Source organism: Amphiura filiformis, chromosome 1 (assembly GCF_039555335.1).
Source record: "Amphiura filiformis chromosome 1, Afil_fr2py, whole genome shotgun sequence".
Lineage (NCBI taxonomy): Eukaryota > Metazoa > Echinodermata > Ophiuroidea > Amphilepidida > Amphiuridae > Amphiura > Amphiura filiformis.
This window is the reverse complement of record NC_092628.1, coordinates 65,317,618-65,338,230: the sequence shown is the minus strand read 5'-3', so window position 1 is coordinate 65,338,230 and position 20,613 is coordinate 65,317,618. Positions and strand designations below refer to the sequence as shown.

At 38.0% G+C, this 20,613-nt stretch overlaps 2 protein-coding genes across 2 annotated transcripts in view; one reads left to right on the top strand and one right to left on the bottom strand.

Annotated features, from left to right (window-relative positions):
• LOC140151140 (uncharacterized) overlaps positions 1-3,120 on the bottom strand; it is an 86,676-nt gene extending 83,556 nt beyond the window's left edge. Inside the window, 1 exon segment of the mRNA XM_072173364.1 lies at positions 3,016-3,120. The gene's annotated coding sequence lies outside the window, so the exon portion shown is untranslated.
• A 4,653-nt stretch (positions 3,121-7,773) lies between these two features.
• On the top strand, positions 7,774-19,965 carry LOC140151129 (uncharacterized). The gene is made up of 3 exons (XM_072173353.1): positions 7,774-8,210; positions 12,227-12,394; positions 17,204-19,965. Exons 1-3 carry the CDS (start codon positions 7,844-7,846, stop codon positions 17,266-17,268), a joined length of 600 nt encoding a protein of 199 aa, XP_072029454.1. The 5' UTR covers positions 7,774-7,843; the 3' UTR covers positions 17,269-19,965.
• Positions 19,966-20,613: the final 648 nt, after the last annotated feature.

Here is a 20,613-nt window from a genome sequence, read left to right as displayed (position 1 = left end):
ACAGCGGAACTGAACTTAATTCAATGAAGATTTTGACCCTGCAACTAATAAAGTATACCTGTGAGTTGCAAAGAATGACTTTGAAGATCTACGTGGATGCAATGCCAATGCAAATTATATAAAAATAAATTGAGTATTGTTATATCTATAGTGAAATAAGACATGTAGTGTTAGGTTACTGTCACATTAATGAGTAGTGGCGTAACTAGGGTTGGTAGCGTCCAGGCCAAGAAACAAAATTGGCGCCCCTACCCCCCAGTGATTTGAGGTGGAACCAACATATCGACAAGATCACAGCTTCTGCAAACTGCACCCTTGGTTTTCTACGGCGTAACTTCTCCACATGCTCTTGAAAAAAAATCAAAGCCAACACATTTAACACTCTTGTTAGGCCACACTTGGAGTCTCGGCTGTTAGGGATGCTTACACCAAAGACCAGCTAGTCAAATTGAAGACGTGCAGCGAAGAGGCTCTAGCTTCGTGTACAACGATTATGTCTACACCAGCAGCCCATCATCCATGATCGCAGTACTGAAATGGGACTCCCTCGCACTCAGAAGGAAGGAACACCACCTTAAATGTCTTCTACAATGCTACTCACAGTCTCCTCTCTATCCCGGCAGGAAACATCTTACGCCCGACCACACGCACTTCAAGATCATCTCACAGTATAAATACATACCAGAGACTTCAACCCAAGAAAGACTGTTATAAATATTCATTTTTTCCTTGGACAATCACAAATTGGAACCAACTTCCACAAAGCATCACATCCATCCAGGAACAGAACATGCAGAAAGACTTCAAACAGCAACTATAACAAGTGCCGTACTATTACGCTGACTTTCGTATTCGGCGAAGAGGACAATTTCGACCTCCTGGTTTGTTTACAAACAGAGAGGTAGACAAAAACCCGTTCCGCGTGTCCAAACACTCAAGTATCAGAAGGTAGGTATGCTAGGTGAATTCAAATTTGCCATCAAACTGCATCATTTCATATATCAAATTAAAGCCCTTGAGTAAACAAAGCCAAAACTGAAAACCATTTTTTCATAGCACTTTCCGTAGCAAAGTTACATCTTGTCAAAGATTGACTTTCATCAAAAAGTTTCAGCTAGCAAAATTCCCCAAAACGGCATTTCGGGGTGTTTCTAGATCTTAAGTCTCATTATGATAGCAGCTTTTTTTAATGGAACTGCTATCCAAATCCTCTAAAATTCCATGTCGGGTGACTTATCACCATAAAAAATCACATATTTGGGTCAAGTGAAGTATAGAAAACATATTTATGTAGGTTTCTTTCTTCGGGCACTTGTTTTAAATTTCTATGTAAAAATGCATTGACATTGTCGGCGAATTTGGCTGACTAGCAAATGTGTTAACTAAGGTTTGCCTGGGTTACCTACAGAAGGATGGTCCACAATAGCGTGATTCACGTAAGGCCCTTCACAATTAATTCTTAGTTTCCTGTTTCAAGTTTGAAAATTAAGGACGAGGTGACTTTTAATTATTAATTATTAATTATCTATTAATTATTAATTATCTATTACTATCTTTATTTTGAAAATGTGGTCGTGACTATTATCAACAGTCCATTTGGTCATTTTGACTAAGACAACGGATTTAATTATTTTACCTTTATAATTGATTTTTTACATTAATATTAGTAGGGGACCCTACAATGTTCTTGTTTTATATTCATAATCAAAGTTGAGATGATCAAAAACAGATATTAGCAAATAAAAGTAATTAAAAAGTCAATTAAAAGATGAAAATACCTAAATAAAAATAAAATAATTAAATATTTTTCCATTCTTGATTTTGGACGCGCGAGGGAAACAGGAAACTAAGCCTAGGATCAATTGTAATTGGCCTAACCTGAATAGGGATTAAAAAGCTGTCACGTAGAACCATGTGCTTCTATTGTCCAATTTTCCATCAAGATTTCATATGGAAACAGTTCAGACCCAGTACAACATCATGTCAGAAATTAATATTTTGTTCTGGGTCTGATTATTCGGACTACTATACAAGCACCTAAGAAACTAATCATCAAATCAATGACAATGCGCATCTCCTTCCTACTCCGTACTCGGCTTACTCCACCATTTGTCCACCTGCACCTACATGTACATGTACCTGCAATCAGGGCGATGTGACTTCATAAGGGCAATGTCGAGGATTATAGGACACAATCGATGGGGAGAGATGAGGTCCGACCAGGTCCGACCGAGTCTCCTACACAGGTAATACGCTCCCTGTGGAGGGGCGGAACCAAACTGGCTGATGTGGAGACTAAGCCAGTTTGCGTCGGTCTGATACTCGTCTTTGACCATGCGCAGATCTGGCTGGTCAGGAAGATATTTAATATCCCGAATTTATAATATGCCTACCAGTTCCATCTATAACCGATTTGCTAGAGAATATTTGTTACCATGTTTAATAAATTCGTATTAATCGATAATAAAATGTGGCCAAATGTATATTTGTGTACATAGTGTAAGGATCCACTCTTCTACGGACTTGGCTACTAAGCATGTCGGGAAGGATATGGCGGTATGCTGACCTGGGTCAATATGTTCTGGGCAGATGAGGTCCGACCAATTGCCTACGACCTTGTGTGCGATCATGTGTAACAGGCAATTCCCGATAATAATAGAGGTTCCCTGCTGCAATGCAAGACTGCAAAATAGGAGTGTTGAGCAGTAACGATACAGATACAGATCATGGGAATGCATGGTAAACACTCAATTATCTTGATAGCCCAACATCAAAATTAGCAACATGTTTATGGCATGGCAATACATACACATACAGCCTGCTCTCATCACCCACGTTTTCCATGCAATATCATCTCTCAAGTCTCAGTGATGATGAGCGTGCATTGGGATCTGGGATGGGCTTTGCACGGAAAATTGCAGGATTCGTCAACATTCATATAAGTAAAATAATAAAAAATACAAGTATTGATGAAAGTTAACAACAAAGAATACAAATATTGAAACAAGTACTCACATTAATTGCTGATTTAGGTAAAATTTCCGGCGAAATCTGCGATGTTTACAAACAACTCTGCTCCGCGCCACTCCTATCGTCCGATCTAATTGAATAATCGCATTCCCAAAGTTAGTATAGATATTCCGGTGTCAATGATCTTATATGTAGCTTGCTTGGAACTTCACTCTCTACTTCTTACGGATGAGGCTGTTTAGTCAATGGGCTGTCATCGTGCGTAAAATCATATTATGAATGAAATTCGTGGGCGGTGGACTTGTACAAGTCTTCACCGGCCCGAGTTTTCACGTATCTACCATGCGCGGGTGCGTGTGTGCGTGGGGGGAGCAAAAAGAAGGGCCGGCATAAAAGAATTAATAATTAAAGAAAAATTATAAAAGGTTAAAAAAATTGTGAAAGCAGCACTGTAGGAACTATAAATCAACGGCACAAAACGCTGGGTGCATAGGCTACGGGCCCTACATGAATTGTAGGCCCTACCTGCATGTGTACCAGAGAAGAAGAGAATAGGTCAGGGTTATCATCTTCTCTGATTGTATCTTGGCACACATTCTTCAAGACACCTTTTAAATAAAACGCTCTAAAAAGGCTTAACTGTAGGCCTACGGAAACGCTTAAATATGCAAATTTTCCTCAGTGCTCGCTACGATCCCCGGGCTACGATCTCAACATGTATATAGACCATAATAGGCCTATTATGGTTTGCAAATTGGGATCCCAAAAATTTTAGCATGTGCAGGGGGTGGGGCAAAGATTTGTTGGCGGGCCTAGAAGGGGGGGGGGGGCGAGCGATTTTGGCGAGCCGTTTGGAAATTTTCCTCGGGGGGCTCATAATTATTGCACAGCCCCTTAAAATTGTGAACTTTACCTTGAAACTATGAATTGTACCCTATTTAATAAATTTAACCCTCATTATGAATTTTACCTTAAGATTAGGGGCTAAAAAAAGCACCAAAAAAAAAATTCCCCCTCCCCACCCCTTTACACATGACAAATTTTTAGAATCCCAATTTGCAAACCCATAGGCCTATAGGTCTAAAATCGGGTCTAGCGAGCAGGAAAATGTGCATAAACGCATTTTCGTACTGTTTTCCGAGGCCCTTTTAGAACATTTTATTTAAAAGGTGCCCCATAAATGTGCTAAAAATCGCTTGCCCTCTGACCCCTTTCGGCTCACCAAAAATTGCCCCCCTCCCCCAGGCCTCATAATTAGTGCACAGCCCCTTAAATGTTAGGCGCCAGCGCCCTAAAAGCAACACATTGATAATTTTTTCACAACTTTTTATACTTTTTCAAATTTTTCTGCCGTGTTTTTCTTTACTAATTCTTTTTGCCGCCCCTTCTTTTCCGGCGCCCTTCGTTTTTGCCGGCCTCGCGCCCCAAATCCCCCATACCCCCCTCCCCCCGGCTTGTGTGGGCTTTCTCCATCATACGCACGATTGCTGAACCCGTCGCAGATTCATACCCCAATTCATACCGTAATTTCACCTCAGACTTGATTAAAGTCTACAAACAATGACGTATGAACTCATTCATGACCAATCACATACCTCTGTTTGGCAAAATTTACATAATTGATACGACAGGTGTAACTTTATAGATGGCGCTGGTCTGTAAAAATAATGCTATTCAAAGTAGCACTTAAAAAAAGTGGAGATTCAGTCATTCACAAAAAAAAGGAGATACAGAAATATTCCTAAAAATAACAGAGGTATTGCTGTATCTAGTATACAATATTTTGTACACTTTTTTGCAGCTTTTTGCCTTGTAGGGCCTATTGCAGTGGCTCCGGAACCGCCGGGGCATGGGGGGGGGCCACACCCTCAATAATTTTTGGTGGGGGGGGCAAGTACCCTAGAGCCCCCCAATAATCTGAGATGAAATTCATAATTTTAGGGTAAAATTCATAAATTTTCGGGTAAAATTCATAATTTTAGGGTCAAATTCATAAATTTTCAGGTAAAATTCATAATTTTAGGGTCAGATTCATAATTTTAAGGTAAAATTCATTATTTTAGGGTATAATACAAAATGTAAGGTACAATTCATGTAAAATGTATGCATGTCAAAAGCTTCCCCTCCCGCACCCACCCCCTTCAGCGTTTCGCGCCTCGGAGAAGGCCACAAATTTTGGCCCCCCCCCAATATTCACAATCTTCCGGAGCCTCTGTATTGTTTAATGATAGGCCTATATTGAATCAGAGAAGATGAGAGAATAAATTTACCAATGATAATAATATTATTAGGGAGCGATCATTATTATGGCAGGGGAAATGGGTGTTTTCCAGATTCCCGAACTTACAACTGACAGAATATTTCAGGTTCCCCTGGCAGTTTTTAAGAAACTATTTTCACAATATAACTTTGACATGTATATTTTTAGTCAGTGAAGGCATTTTAAATACCTATGGTGAAGGGCAATATAGTACATTGCAATATACAACAATATTTTCATGAGTGAAATATGAACACACATAGGATTTCTACACTTATTTCATTTCAACATATTTGCATTCAGTTTTATAAAACTATCTTGTTGGCAAAGCATACAAAATTGCAACCAAAATCACATTTGTGACATCAGAGTTGTGTCATTACTCTCACTGTCATGTGTATTCAATCTAAATACATGATTTTGTACTTCAGAAATAAGATTTTTAACTTTTGATGAATGCGAAAACTAACACGAAAAAAAAGTATTTTGAATGCAAAGTTTAGCTATAGATTAAAGAATGGGCAGACTTTAAAACCATCATACGTATGAAAACATTTTCATAGAAGGCAAATGTGTGTGCTTAATAGCCCATTTTGATATACCCTTCTAAAAGAATGACATTGATTTAAAGTTTTACCAATTTTAAAATGGTGTATCAGCATACACACGGGTGAAGTGTTGCAGAATTCAAAGAAAAGTGCATCATGATGCAGTCATGTCTACAGTAGAATTCATCACGACCTTTGCAGGACTTAAAACCCATTAAACGCTATTAAACCAAGATAGCACTCATTGAAAACAGCTCAACTGACATTGTGGAATTGCAAGTTTGGTTTAGTAAAAAGATCGAGTTAAAGGTTTTAATCTTTTGCGCATAATTATAGGCCCTAGTAGATATGCCATGGAAAACAGTTTCTTGTAACATGTTGTATATTGTTTAGGCCTCACTCTTGGATATGGAAAGAGAGCTAGAGGTCACTTCAAAATTAGTATTTTTTCCTATACAACTGGGAACTGACGATTCGGATTCCCCCTCTATTACAGTGAAAATAAAATTCAGAAAAACACCCCCCTCTGCGGCGCCATAAATAACGATGGCTCAGTCCTTATTCCACCAAATCAGATCACCCGGTTCTCGGACAAGTTATCCCCAGGAAGTGATGATGAGTGTTAAAATCTTTTAAAAAAAATAGTAATCGTATTCGTACCATGATGCAGTCATGTCTGCAGCGACCTTTGCAGGACTTAACTCCATTAAAAGCTATTAAACCAAGATAACACTCATTGAAACAGCTCAACTGATTAAATCGGATCTTCTCTGGTTGTGCACAAGTGTCTGTTTTCATGTGCGATATCGCAATAAAGCTGGTATTATAGCTTCAGTTGGGTAACCGATTATAAAGGAAACGAAAGGAAACAATGGTATGTGTACCTTTGTTCACGAAATGAGACAATGGCGTGCTTTTTGTAAACCAGCATTCTTGAAAATGAGCAACATAATGATTGTTGACTTAACACGGTTTGGAAATAATTTCTTCATATTTTTGGTGTTATCTGTCGTTTACATATCCTTCCTAAAACACAAAAGTGCGACCCTCTCCAAACACCTAAATTAGCTAAAAATTTAGGACATGTTACAAAACTATATTGTCTAGAATTTTAGAAGAGTACTTTTAATATTGGCCGGTTATTTTTCACACAGCGACGTTAACTAGGCAATGTACTATTACCTATAACATTAACTAAAACACCAAAGTACGAATATTTCCAAACATCTAAATTAGCTAAAAATTTAGGACATGTTAAAAACTATATTTTCTAGAACTTTAGAAGAGTACTTTTAATATTGGCCGGTTATTTTTCACACAGCGACGTTAACTAGTCATATCCCCATACTTTTAACGTAGGGCTATTTGTAGAGGTCACGCGTCAATGGGAAAGAGCACTGTGTATTGTGTATAGGAAAACGGACAGTAACTGCAGTATGCTGGTAAATGATATTAATAGGCCTACTATGGCCGGTATGTATAACTCGCGGCCTTTGATGCAGTTGGTGAATTATGTCATCATAAAGCTAATTATCAGTACAATTATTGGCAGTGGTGGCGCCACGGGGAGCTCGGGGGGGGGCATATTCCCTAGTCAGAACTCTTGCCCCCCGGCCCGCCCCACGTAAAAACCCAAAATTACGAAAATTTCACCTTTTTGCGGTAATTTTGTGCAAAATTTGTTGATTTCCCCCTCCCCGGAAATTCACTTTCGGCCCCCTCAATGCACCCCCCGGAAATTTATGATAGGCCTATGTATTAAATGTGTCTTAAAATATGTATATATATCCAGAGTCAGGATGTAGGCCTAGGTAGGCCTATCATTATGCCTAAAATAACTTATTTATTGTCACATAGAGTAGGTTAGATATGAAAATTGAACAAAACCGGGTATTACTATTACATCTGATCCGTGAACTTTGTCTTTTTATAGAGTCTTCTTGTTTTGCAAGTGTGCTGCTATGATAAAGAGGAACTTACCTCAAACCGCCATCGTCTGACGCATTCACTCGGGAATCCTGCATCACTTCTTACCTTACATCACTCTCACTTTCAACGTGACACAATGATGAATCTTGAATCATCTGCAAATCCTCAAGCATCAGCACTGTCCCCAAAAAGGGAGGCGGAGTTGCATGAGTTATGCAATGAAAAGCCAGTCATGCCAGTGGCCGTGATACATGTACATAATTTATATAATTCACCTGAGGTCATGGAGCAAACATTGCAAAACCCAGCCAACGATGAAAAGAAATACAACAGTACTGTTGATACAACTACTAGTACCAGGATGGAACCAGCCCCTCTTTTCATGAAGTTACGCATCGGTTTTGCTGCAACAGGTGTATTTGTTGGTTTGAGCATATTATTGTTTTTCCAAGCCGATCCGAATCTACGAAATCTGCACATCGCATTATGGGGTTTAGCAAGTGGTAGGTATCAATTTTAGTACTACAACTCAGTCATACCTATACATGTGTGTAAAAGGGACTGTGCAGTAACAAATGATAACACTGTTGGCAGAGGGGTCAGACCCCCACCCTTTTTATTTTTGTGGCACCCTTGTCCAAGCCAAGGCACACTTTTTATATACATAGTCATGGCCTAAGTCAGGACCCCCACCACTTAATGCTCAGCTCTATCTGCCATTTATTGAACACACTGAAGTCCCTCAAAAAGCTGTAGCCAATGTCATGCCGCTGTTTAAGTCCCTGTAACTTGTTATAACATTATGGGTGTATGCAAAGCAAAGAGAGAACTACTTGCGACGCTTGCGACTATGGCTATTTATAAATATGTCAGCCTAGTGGATGTAAATATGCATCAAATGGAATTTTCTCTTGCGATATGGTTTGCAGGTTTGACAATTATTCTTGGAAACGAATGATTTTATCATTCAATAAAAATATATTGCAAGTTGAAACAACCCCCACCCTTTTTATTTTACTCCCACCCTGTATATCAATCCACCCTTTTTACCAACAAAGTTTAAACCCCCACCCTTTTAATGATTTTCCAAATTTCAAAGTGGCACCCTTTAAAAAGGGTGCCCTGCCAACAGTGATAATGATTACATGTAGTTGGCTCAAAATATGCTAAGGTGTCATATTATAGCCATATATTTTGACATCTTTTTTTAAAAATAATAATTATAGAAATGGAATATTTGCTAGTTTAGTGGCAAGTTTAGGTAGTAAAGACATAGCATACACAATTTAAGTAAAATCCTTTCACTCTAAATAATAAAAAAAAAAAAAATAGCTGTAAAAATGCCTATTTTTACACTTTTATTTGTAACATGCCAAGAGACGCCTTTTTTCAACAGCTTTTAATTTTTTTTTATGGATCCTTATAGAAATTCATGTGACCTGTTTCCCAAAATGGTGCAGTAAACCAATCAAAAAAACAGAAAGAGGCATTATGAATTATAAGTTAACAGATCAAAAAGGATTTAAAAGTTTGCCTTTATGTATGTTACTATTGTCTGTCAAACTTTTGATTGATTTTGAAGTCCCTCAGTTTTTATAAACAAAGACTTGAAGCATAAACTAAAGGGTAAATCTATTGTAAATAACTTCATTTCTCCATATTATAATCAATTTGTAAGTGGCTGCCATCTTTTTTGAACATATAACAATTTTAAAATTTTTCTTGAAATGTCTGTCAAATAGTAACATAGGCCTACGCAAGACGGCGCTGTAATTCCTGCTAAACTAGGGTGATACAGCTAATTATGCTACATGACATAGCATTTAGCTCCACCTAGCTTTGTGGCACTATCACTTTGTGAGGAGAGCTTTTTTGATGACACAATCCATTGTTAAGTGTTGTCTGTCAAACATTTGTACGCAAGTAACATACGCAAGATTTGTATGTGTCTGTCAAAAGTAACATACGCAATACGTTAAAAAAAAAAAAAAAATCACTTGATGTTCACATTATGATGATAGTTTAGAGTTTATAAAAGTGTTTTAAAACATGTGATTTATAAACTGCATGTGATCTTTATTCAATTTCCCATCTTGAACTACTGTTTTTGCCAAATTATTATTCTGTATGTTACATTTGACAGACATCTTATGCGTATGTTATGGCTTGACAGACACACATATTTTATTTATAACAATTTATCCTCCTTATTGTAATATTTGGACACATTTTTTCCACAATCAGTTGCTGTAGGTCCTACACCTAAATAACCACAAAATACCTTATGTAATACTTTATAAATTTTTATTTGATTGCAGAAAATCATCAAAATTGTGTCTGTCAAATATAACGACGCAAGGGCTAGAAAATTAAATTTGTGAAGTAAATGGTCTATAACTTATCTTTCTTTTAGTGTATTATGAACGATATATGTGCATACTATAATTTAAACCTGGTTGGAGACCAAAAGAAAAGAGCTGGAAAAATAATTGTGTGTTACACTTTTATGACACCTTAGCTTATTTTGAGCCAGTTGTAGGTAACCCAGGCAAACCTTAGTTAACACATTTGCTAGTCAGCCAAATTCGCCGACAATGTCAATGCATATTTACATAGAAATTTAAAACAACTGGCCGAAGTGAAGAAGGAAACGTACATAAATATGTTTTCTATACTTCACTTGACCCAAATATATGATTTTTTATGGTGATAAGTCACTCGCACATGGAATTTTAGAGGGATTTGGATAGCAGTTCCATTAAAAAAAAGCTGCTATCATAATGAGACTAAGATCTAGAAACACCCCCGAAATGCCGTTTTTTTTGCTAGCTGAAACTTTTTGATGAAAGTCAATCTTTGACAAGATGTAACTTTGCTACGGAAAGTGCTATGAAAAAATGGTTTTCAGTTTTGGCTTTTACCCAAGGGCTTTGATTTGATATATAAAATGATGCAGTTTGATGGCAAATTTGAATTCACCTAGCATACCTATTACATGTATAAGCCTGGCCCCCCTGCCCCTGCCACAATCAATGTCCCAGGCCACAATTTACGTAGGAGGGGGGGTTTACAAGGCAGCAAGCCGAGGCCGGGACAGACTCGAAACGCACCCCGAAATGCACCATAAACGTAAACGGGTATTACTCAGCGCGTGCAAAACATCCCTAAATTAGGGGTTCATTCATGACTAAGGGTGGTGCAATAATTATGTGTACCCCCAGGGGGTGAATTATAGGGGGGGCAAAGATTTTTGGCAGGCCAAAAGGCGGGGGCAAGCAGTTTTTGGCAGGTTGAAAGGGGGGTCAAGCGATTTTTGGCAGGTCGAAGGGGGGGGGCAAGCAATTTTTGGCACAGCTATTTTGGGGACCGTTTCTATATGGTACGCCCTAAAAAGGGGTAGGAAAACGTTACGAACACGCTCAAATATGCAAAATTTCCTGCTCGCTGCGCTCACATTATATGTTAAGACAATTTAAGGTTTTAAATGCGGGTTCCCAAAATCTTGCATGTGTAAGGGGGCAAAGGTTTTTGGCACATCGAAGGGGGGGGCAAAGGTTTTTGGCACTGCCAAAGGGGGGCAAGCGATTTTTGGCAGACCATTTTGAGAATTCACCCCGGGGTACACATAATTATTGCACCACCCTAAACGGTTCATATATTTTTTAAAAGTTTGTACTTTTTTGTTATTATTTTGATGAAATAAGATTCACAAAATGTTCTGGTATATGAACCCCGTTCAATTCTTCATACATAACAGAACATTTTGTGTTTCTTATTTCATCAAAATAATAACAAAAAACTGCCAAAAACATAAAAAAACATAATTTTCCTTCGTTTTCCTTACCCGAAGATCTCACATCCAGAACACCGGGTATAAACGCTGATGCCCGACTCTCGACCAATCACGCGCGCTGTTACATAGGGTGTATGTATGAACAAGTATTTTGCAATTGATGTACTAAGAAAGTAAAAATGCATTCAGGTTCTTGTTTTATACAAAACAAAAATGTAAGTAGTTTGATGAAAAATACATCATACCCTAACACCACCAAACCCTGCTTTTTGGTATCGGAAGTTAAAGAAGATACAAAAAAAAGGAGAGAAGATGAGAAAAGTCACTTGGCACCCCCGGGATTCGAACCTTTGACCCCCGCATGCCAAGCACACGATCACGGACAGGTATTAAAAGCGATTTTTGGCAAACATTCATGGGACACGTTTTAAAATGCTCGAAATGCTTAGATGTGCAAATTTTCCTGCTTGCAAATTGGGATCTAAAAATTTGGAATGTGCAAAGGGGGTGGCAAAGATTTTTTGGCAGGCCGAGAGGGGGAGGGAAAAGGCAATTTTTGGCGCTCCCCTTCGGAGCTCGTGTATTAGACGCATCAACTTCTCAGTATGTGTGCATTATTTTGTACAATTTTACTCCCAACAAGTGATACACATTTATTAACCTGCATAATTCATTTATGCATATGTATATACCGTACACCAACATTTTAAACTCTTTGTCTTCCAGCATTTTTTGCCTTGATGACAATGATTGTTCACATCGCTCATCTCAAATGGAATCGTGATAAATGGGTTCATCGACTCAAACTTGGGATTCTGCTTGGTTTTATCGTACAAACTGGTTGTATCGTGGCATTCCTCACTTATATTATTTTAGCAGCTGTTCAAAATCAACGTGAGTATGTCAGCAAACAAAATTTTGCAACTTTTTAAATATTTCTTTGGCAAAAGCAGCTGATGCGTAGAATAGAATAAGTTGAGCAATCACAGATGACATATATACATCAATGACATAGGTTTCTAAAGTGAGTATTTTACTAGATATACTAAGAAGATGCAAACTTGCCAAAATAAAACCCTGGAGACACCCTATGGGAGTGTAGAACTTGAGAGCAAGTCCTCAAACGTTTAAAATTTGTAGTTACTACAACTACGGTACTAGCTCTGTGTTATCTCTAATACCCTATAATAATACACAAACTATAATTAAAGACAGAGATAAAAAGAATTTATCGCGTCTGATGTCACTGTCAATTACGATCCTTGATTGGTTTACACAGATTAATAGCGCAGAAAGGAAGACCGATCTATCTGGTGCTGATCGGAGAAAAGGAATAGCAGCAAATGGCTAAAATTACGTGCTTACAAGGCAAAAAGCAGCTTTTCTAGGCATTGTTGACATGGTGCCTTCATCACGACACTTGTAAACAAACCGTGCTCGAATTTGATTGACAGATGATATCAGACACGATAAATTCTTTTTATCTCTGTCTTTAATTATAGCTGGACTGTTTGTACTTAGTCAGGGAACTGAGCCAGTTAGCTACTGATGTTACCGTATGAAGAGATTATTCCTCGCGCCGGTAGGCGCGAGGTATTAGTGTTTACTTCTGAATCGAACGTGGGGACATGGGGAAAGCCTGAATATAGTAAATTATATTTACCTTCATTTAAATATTTATGATACTTTCATCAAAACAAATATTCAAGCGATGATATAGTGTGTAATATAAAAAATATAAATTTTCACTATTTTCAGAGAAAATAGTGTTTTTAGACAAAACGATATTTTGTTTTCTGCATAGAGGTTGATTTACTAATTGCATTGAGCATGCGTGGTGATAAATTTGCAAGAAATTCTTTCTGTTTGGGGTGTTTGATAAAATTCCCTTTAAAGGTTGGTCTGAACCCTGGAATTATGAAAACTTTCGGGCCTCATAACTGCTAAATTATTAGTCTAAAGAATATAAAAGTATACATTTTTAGAATGGAAATGACTTGATGAATTCATCTGTGAGGTCAATTTGGGCCAAAATGCTCATTTTGGAGAAAATCCCAATAAGCGGGTTTTTGGCCCAAATTTTTTGTGCAACATAACAAAAAAATTGTTTGGCCAAAAAATTTTTTTTATTAATTTTTAAAAACCAGATAAAATTATCTAGGGACCGTTTTTTCATTTTTTTGAATTTTGACCAACTTCACCAAAAATATGCATTTTTTGACCATTTTTGGTGCAAATTTCTCAAAGTTGGTCAATATTCAAAAAAATAAAAAAACGGTCCCTAGATATTTTTATCTAGTTTTTAAAATTAATAAAAAATTGTTAATTGTTTTTGGCCAAACAATTTTTTTTGTTACGCTAGTTAAAAAATTTGGGCCAAAAACCCGTTTTTGGGATTTTCTCCCAAATGAGCATTTTGGCCCAAATTGACCTCACAGATGAATTCAGCAAGTCATTTCCATTCTAAAAATGTATACTTTAATATTCTTTAGACTAATAATTTAGCAGTTATGAGGCCCGAAAGTTTCCATAATTCCAGGGTTAAGACCACCCTTAAAGGGAATATACGTCACTAACTTTGTCCGATAGGGCTCAAATTTGGTGGGTGGAATCCTTGATACAAGGGGAATATATGCCTGAAATAAAATTGAGGTCAAGCGAGGTCAAAGGTCATTACGGAGGGGTCAAATTTCAAACTTTGTCCGATCGGGCTCAAATTTGGTGGGTGGAATCCTTGATACAAGGGGAATATATGCCCGAAATAAAATTGAGGTCAAGCGAGGTCAAAGGTCATTACGGAGAGGTCAAATTTTAAACTTTGTCCGATCGGGCTCAAATTTGGTGGGTGGAATCCTTGATACGAGGGGAATATATGCACGCGAAATAAAATGGAGGGCAAGCAAGGTCAAAGGTCATTACGGAGGGGTCAAATTTCAAACTTTGTCCGATCGGGCTCAAACTTGGTGGGTGGAATCCTTGATACGAGGGGATTACATGTCCGAAATAAAATCGAGGTCAACCAAGGTCAAAGGTCATTACGGAGGGGTCAAATTTCAAACTTTGTCCAATCGGGCTCAAATTTGGTAGGTGGAATCCTTGATACAAGGGGAATATATGCCCGAAATAAAATTGAGGTCAAGCGAGGTCAAAGGTCATTACGGAGAGGTCAAATTTAAAACTTTGTCCGATCGGGCTCAAATTTGGTGGGTGGAATCCTTGATACGAGGGGAATATATACCCGAAATAAAATTGAGGTCAAGCGAGGTCAAAGGTCATTACGGAGGGGTCAAATTTCAAATTTTGTCCGATCGGGCTCAAACTTGGTGGGTGGAATCCTTGATACAAGGGGATTACATGCCCGAAATAAAATCGAGGTCAACCAAGGTCAAAGGTCATTACGGAGGGGTCAAATTTCAAACTTTGTCCAATCGGGCTCAAATTTGGTGGGTGGAATCCTTGATACAAGGGGAATATATGCCCGAAATAAAATTGAGGTCAAGCGAGGTCAAAGGTCATTACGGAGAGGTCAAATTTCAAACTTTGTCCGATCGGGCTCAAATTTGGTGGGTGGAATCCATGATACGAGGGGAATATATGCCCGAAATAAAATTGAGGTCAAGCGAGGTCAAAGGTCATTACGGAGAGGTCAAATTAAAAACTTTGTCCGATCGGGCTCAAATTTGGTGGGTGGAATCCTTGATACGAGGGGAATATATGCCCAAAATAAAATCGAGGTCAAACAAGGTCAAAGGTCATTACGGAGGGGTGAAATTTCAAACTTTGTCCAATCGGGCTCAAATTTGGTGGGTGGAATCCTTGATACAAGGGGAATATATGCCCGAAATAAAATTGAGGTCAAGCGAGGTCAAAGGTCATTACGGAGAGGTCAAATTTCAAACTTTGTCCGATCGGGCTCAAATTTGGTGGGTGGAATCCATGATACGAGGGGAATATATGCCCGAAGTGAAATTGAGGTCAAGCGAGGTCAAAGGTCATTACGGAGAGGTCAAATTAAAAACTTTGTCCGATCGGGCTCAAATTTGGTGGGTGGAGTCCTTGATACGAGGGGAATATATGCCCGAAATAAAATCGAGGTCAAACAAGGTCAAAGGTCATTACGGAGGGGTCAAATTTCAAACTTTGTCCGATCGGGCTCAAATTTGGTGGGTGGAATCCATGATACGAGGGGAATATATGCCCGAAATAAAATTGAGGTCAAGCGAGGTCAAAGGTCATTACGGAGAGGTCAAATTTCAAACTTTGTCCGATCGGGCTCAAATTTGGTGGGTGGAATCCATGATACGAGGGGAATATATGCCCAAATGGAAGAGCGGCAAGCGAGGTCAAAGGTCATTACGGAGGGGTCAAATTTCAAACTTTGTCCGATCGGGCTCAAATTTGGTGGGTGGAATCCTTGATACGAGGGGAATATATGCCCGAAATAAAATCGAGGTCAAACAAGGTCAAAGGTCATTACGGAGGGGTCAAATTTCAAACTTTGTCCGATCGGGCTCAAATTTGGTGGGTGGAATCCATGATACGAGGGGAATATATGCCCGAAATAAAATTGAGGTCAAGCGAGGTCAAAGGTCATTATGGAGAGGTCAAATTAAAAACTTTGTCCGATCGGGCTCAAATTTGGTGGGTGGAATCCTTGATACGAGGGGAATATATGCCCGAAATAAAATCGAGGTCAAACAAGGTCAAAGGTCATTACGGAGGGGTCAAATTTCAAACTTTGTCCGATCGGGCTCAAACTTGGTGGGTGGAATCCTTGATACGAGGGGATTACATGCCCAAATAAAATCATGCGGTCAACCAAGGTCAAAGGTCATTACGGAGGGGTCAATTTCAAACTTTGTCCGATCGGGCTCAAATTTGGTGGGTGGAATCCTTGATACGAGGGGAATATATGCCCGAAATTAAATTGAGGTCAAGCGGTCAAGTTATAAGAAATATCATAAAATTTGGGTCCCTATTTTCAAGGTTACCTATTTCTCCAATGCTTAAGCAATGAAATATACGCCACTTATACGCTGAACACGGATCGATTGGCTGAGGTTCATATTGGTGCGTATGCACCAAATATGTATCTTGTGAATACTGTATTCAATCTAAATTTGCACACCACTGCTAACCTATTCTCACATTGGCTGTAGCGGTCCGGTCCCTTTCAATGAATGTTGAGCATGAAAATTAAGTAAAATTAAATGCTTACACTGAAAATTTCAATCCATTTGGACTTGTGGAGATGTGCTTGGGCCCTGATGGGACCAGACTCAAACAGAATGCTCACGCCAGACTAAAAGCCTATAACTATAAGCATATGGGAAGAAAAGAGTGAGACAGATTTGAAGTTAAAGATTAAGATAAATAATTAAGGAGGCCACTCCCAACAAAGCTGGTGAATAATACACTGTTGCCCTCTACATGTAGATCAAGAGAAAGAAAATTGCTAATCCAATCTCAAGTATCACTTATTGAGGCAGTATACTGTCCTGCAACACTTCCACAGATTAAAGCTTTGTGTGTGGTAGTTCAAATGCGGAAATATAATCATTCTTAAAACAACATTCTTAAAACTGAGCAGTCAGGAAATATTAATTAGCATTTGTCATTTGGTGAAATTTAAGATTTGTGATTTAGATTCTGAATCATATCATTCATATAATGTTTTCTCTTTTCTTTTGTTTCCATGCTCAGCATTGTACCCATTGGATGGCAATGAGAGAGAGGTTACTATGTTGCAGCAGTCTGGGTATTCATGACATGGAAGTGGTCCTTTGCACTATTCTGGTATTCAAGAGCTTACAGGAAGATGTACATCACAAGATATGAAACAATACCATAACAAATTAACATGCAATTTATCACCACTTGTTTTTTTACATGTCCACTCACTGCAGCACCTACTTACAGTCTAAACCTTTCTATTTTATATATTCTATAATTCACCATTCTAAGAGGGTGCTCTTGTATCAGAACATGATCTTGAACAGGGTCAGAATTTTGTTTCACAGTGCGAGAATCAATCTTGATTCTTTCAGAATAAATTTGCGGGAATTATTTGATTCTCGCAAATCAACTTCTGTGTAAACTACAAACGTTTGCGGGAATCAACTTTGATTCACGCAAATCTGTTTACGAGAATCGATTCTCTGATTCACGCCGAAATTCTGACCCTGTTGAACATGGCGCATGAAAAGCACACATTTGAATGTCAGAATAAGGAAACTGCCATCAGAAGTATACCCATAGATTGGTGCATTGTAACATGTGTGGAAAGAGAAAGTATCCAGTTGAGAGTAAAGCCCTGTTGGGTTTTGCAGTGGCACATTCAAATCAATGCGTTTTAATACAGGGTTGCATTGCCAGGTACGGACAAATTGCCCTTCTATGTATGTGTACACAAACCGCAGGATTAGGTTAGCGCTCTTTAATTTGAATTCTGCCACTGAAATCCAACATGGTGTTACTCTCAACTTGAGACGAGACAGACTATAAGAGGTGAGACTTTATCATTTTTCATCTTGGCGAGGCATGCAGTGACGACGACATGTTGTATAAAAAAGTGTGCATGTATATGCCAGCGATTGGAGTGAACATCCACAAATTGAAGCTGTGTCCAATGGTTTTAAATATTGATGTCACTGCCTCAACAAGGTGAAAAATGGTACAGAAGAATTTGGAGTCTGGAATGTTTGCGTATGCATGAATAGACAGGAAAACAGTGTACTTTCACCTTATTTAGCCACATGCCCTATAAAAATGCCAAAGATACATGTGCACTAATTTTATCCCCATCCCATTCCCCATGTGTGACCATCCAGTTTTGCTGATTTCTAAGTAGTGTTGCGTATGGGGCCATATGAGGCACTGCCTTTTTTATGGCCTTAAACATTCAACCGATTTCCATCAGGTAGGCTTGAGCTTAGCCTCTTTTACAATCACTGTAAGTAGTCTCTGCAGTGTGCAGTGCTGTGAAGTATGAATGTACCTCTACATGTAGTCACATTTTGACAAGGTGGTCATTAAGAAATGAGGTGGATACTAACTTTCATAAATTAAGTTAACAGCTAATCACACTCCAGGTTTGGATTGTTTGTATGTAATCAGGTGATTAAAATGCTTCTTGAGATTTTGGTAAAAGATTTTAAAACCTTTCCCTCCTCCTTTTGTACAATTTAGACAAGACTGATATATTGCACATCATTATTCAATCATTTTTGTAATCATCATATTTAGATTCAAAGCAGCTTTTATAAACTCATATAATTTTTGTACACATACTTTTATATAAAATTGTTATCATCATTTCTACTTATTTATTACTAGGAATTACACCCAGTTTCTACTCATACATGTATGCTGTGACAGCATGCACATCTTAAAAGGGCTGTATTTAGATCTTGCTGTTCTTCAGAACAAGGCCAAAATACATAAATTAATGTGTACTATTTTCTCGTACTTTTTTCTCAACAATTACAAGAAATGTGCTGTGTCCTACTTGTATAGAGGAGAGTGCAGTATTGGAATTCCAAAAATCCAAGTTGTATGGATTCTGTTTTACTTTTGTAAGTGTGTTGAGGGTCTACCCATCTGTGCTAGTACTGGTAACACAGTTTTGCCATTACCCGTTAGATTAGTAAAAAGCAGTCACTACACAATGACAAGAATGAAGATGCTGTCATACTTGTCATAATGCTGATGTTTATGTCAGCATAAACTGGGTGTAAAACCTTGCATTCCGAACAAAACATAATGCTTCAAAATATTGATTTGAAGATGTGAAATTACGTTTTATAATCAAGATTATATTTTATATTCAAATTCAAAGCAATTTATTTTGATCTTTTATAAACTGACTTGTATACTAATAGGTTAGTATTTGTATGTGCTTGTATTTTGTTTTTTAATATGTTGTAAAGTATGGTGGAGGTCATCTCATATATATAAATGTGTGTTTTACCTAAACATAAACAATTAATATATGTGACATGATCTAGTCCATGGAGGCCAAAGGCGGCAAATTTGAAATTGAGATAAGGCAAAGAATAAAAAACAGTAAAAAACATAAGAAAACATTACAGTAACTCAATTTTCAAAAATGCCTCCTTTGGCCTCTCTGGACCAGATCGTGTCACATACTTTGTATAGCTTATATAATGTATTCATGTAGCATGTTCCTGTTGGTTGAATCATTAACTAAATTGGCTAATTTTTGAAGAATAGGCCAACATACAAAGACCCTTTTAAACATGTCAGAAGTGCCTGTACATGTAGTCAGCTGTGCATGTTTGTTATTAAGATGAAATTAAAACTAAATGTTTCTGTTTCGGAAATTTGTTCTAAATTAACACTTTAACACCTCACTCAATTCCATACAGCTTGATTTTGATTATGATAGGAGTATGAAATGGTATAAGGGGGCTGTCATTTTCTTTGAAAGGGGGTCAAGGAATATACTGGGGGGGGGGGGGTCATAGAATTTTTAGACCAAAAATAGACGGGGGTTATAATTGTTTATACCAAAAATAGGGGGGTTATAGAATCGAAATGTTCACACAATCTTGAGTTATAAAATGCCAAGTGCACCTTCTTTAAACTTACAATCAAAATTGTTTGTGTAGGCGGAAGGGGGGGTCATAAAAGTTTCACCCAAGATAGGGGGGTCATAAAAATTTAGCCCACGATAAGGGGGTCATAAAAATATATGACTCTGATCACCGATATATTCATGACCTGCCTCCTTGTTATTAGCTACTCTGAAGTGCTTTCCTAATTTAAAGTGGCTCACTGTGGCATGATGACTTACATTTAAGAGGCATTGTGGTTTGAACTGTTTTTTAATATTGTAATGATCATATCGAGGGTTGACAAACAGAAGGCCTTAAGGGGGCACTACATGTACACTATACACTAATTTTTTGCCTATTTTTGCATATTTCTCAAAATTATAGCGATTGGTGACAAGTAAGATATGTATATTATAGGGCAAGGACTACAACTACTGCACTGGAAATTTTATTTCAGCACAGACAATAGTTGTGGTGTTACAGTCAAAAATGAGGGAAAACCAATGTTTGATCAATAAATCAATAACTACTTGCCTT

Bases quoted from the DNA above. Each gene is read 5' to 3' on its own strand.
- LOC140151129 (XM_072173353.1), top strand. From the start codon at position 7,844: ATGATGAATCTTGAATCATCTGCAAATCCTCAAGCATCAGCACTGTCC. The intron at 8,211-12,226 runs GTAGGTATCAAT...TTTGTCTTCCAG, and splicing joins ATTATGGGGTTTAGCAAGTG to CATTTTTTGCCTTGATGACA. The intron at 12,395-17,203 runs GTGAGTATGTCA...TTCCATGCTCAG, and splicing joins AGCAGCTGTTCAAAATCAAC to CATTGTACCCATTGGATGGC.